The sequence below is a fragment of the Gaeumannomyces tritici genome, assembly GCF_000145635.1.
Source record: "Gaeumannomyces tritici R3-111a-1 unplaced genomic scaffold supercont2.205, whole genome shotgun sequence".
Classification (NCBI taxonomy): domain Eukaryota; kingdom Fungi; phylum Ascomycota; class Sordariomycetes; order Magnaporthales; family Magnaporthaceae; genus Gaeumannomyces; species Gaeumannomyces tritici.
The window spans coordinates 2,410-4,006 of NW_008804749.1; the positions used below are offsets into that span (position 1 = coordinate 2,410).

General features: G+C 60.0%; 1 protein-coding gene across 1 annotated transcript; it reads right to left on the reverse strand.

Annotated features, from left to right (window-relative positions):
• Positions 1-1,468, reverse strand: GGTG_14261 (hypothetical protein; the record flags this gene model as incomplete). Its single annotated transcript, XM_009232188.1, has 2 exons — positions 1,274-1,468; positions 1-1,222 (listed from the first exon to the last, which is right to left on the reverse strand). Coding segments are annotated over exons 1-2 (1,334 nt in total), but the record flags the coding sequence as incomplete, so codon positions are not given.
• Positions 1,469-1,597: the final 129 nt, after the last annotated feature.

Consider the following 1,597-nt stretch of genomic DNA (forward strand, 5'->3'; position numbering starts at 1 on the left):
GCCAGCAGCGGCCGGTTGCCGGGGCGGTAGCGCCGCGAGTTGCCGCCGGAGCGCACCCGGGGCTTGAGCCAGCGGCCGTCCTCCAGGTCGCGGGCCGCTTCCGGCGTTGTGGGGTGGGCCGGCAGGGAGGCGCTGTCCGGGTTGTTGATGACGGCGGCGCCGCCTTGCTGGTCGAGCAAGTACTGCAGCATGGCCGCGTTGCCGGCGGCGGCGTGGTACACGAGGCGGCCTGCCATAGGCGTGGCCCAGGAATAGAGGGTGCCTTGCCTGCGAAAGTGGTGGGTGCTGTTGAGTAGCGAAAAGCCCGGGACTGCGAGCCGGACCAGGCGCTCCAAGATGTCTGGGCTCGAGGCTCGAAGCATGGCCCCCCGGAACGCGTCGGTGGCCCAGGCGCTCAGCCTGGAAAGGTCCCACTCCCCGGCGTCGAGCAGGTAGTGGATGAGGTCCGTGTCGCAGCCATATTCTAGCGCTTTGACGATGTGCACCATGAGAAAGTCGTCGCTAAACTCTCCCCTAGGATGTGATGCTAGCGTGAAATTCCACTCCTTCGCACAGAATAGCTGCAGTACTTCCCGGCCACCATGTGACGCTGCGCATACTAGCCGCCCATCCTGTCTTTTGGATATTGCCGTCGCTACACTCTCGGGGTCTGTACTTTGCAGGGCGTAAATTCTCCTGGCCACCTCGACGTCACACAAGTCCCAAGACTCCAGTGCGTACATGCGCTTGGCCAGGTTGACGTTGCCCATATGAATGGCCGCATGGAGAAGGATCTCCTTCAGCGGCCCATCCCCTTGGGCATGGTAAGCTGGATTGAAGGGAGAGATGATGTAGGCGTCGGGGCTTTCTCCTTCCAGGTCAAACCGCCTGTAGAACGGGGACTCCCAGAACGCCACCTGGCATATGGTGGCCATGTGCCTCCGCGTGCCGTCCTCGCCGCCCTCACCGAGCTCCTCGGCGAGGCGCGCGGCGGCGCGGCGGAGCAGGGTTTCCGGGCACTCGGGGCTGAGGTGCGGCTTGCTGAGGATGCGGTAGGCGAGATAGCGCTTGAGGAGGACCAGCCGATGCATGTCCCGCTCCCCCTGCTTGTAAAACATGCGTCCAGAGTCGCGTGACTCGTACCATGGCAGTGCGTAGTACTTGTTTCTCAAGGCGTTCTGGAGGTGCTCGTCCAGCATGCGCGTGCGAAACATGTCTTGATCTACCAGCTCCCGCAGCTGCCCTAAGACCAAATCAATATGAAAGCCATTCATGAGGAGCGGTCATGACTTACTGCTCACGAGCCTCAATCTGAGGGCACGGTTGAGCGACCTCGCCCTGATAGCGAAGTGGATGATCCGCTCGCCGAGTTCCGTGGGCAAGGATTGAAAGTCAAAGATGGCCATTGTGCACTGCTTGACGATAGGTGTTGTCGAGATGGTGTTGATGTGTCTGTGTTGGATAGGTAGGCTGCAATGTGAAAATGCTGCTGTGGCGATGGGATAAAACTGTACCTAGGTAGGTAGAGGTAGGTACCGGGCTTCGACCACCTTCTTTGTTTGCTTCATTTTTTGCCCAACTTTTGGTATTATCTGCACAGTTTCATGTCGAGAACAAT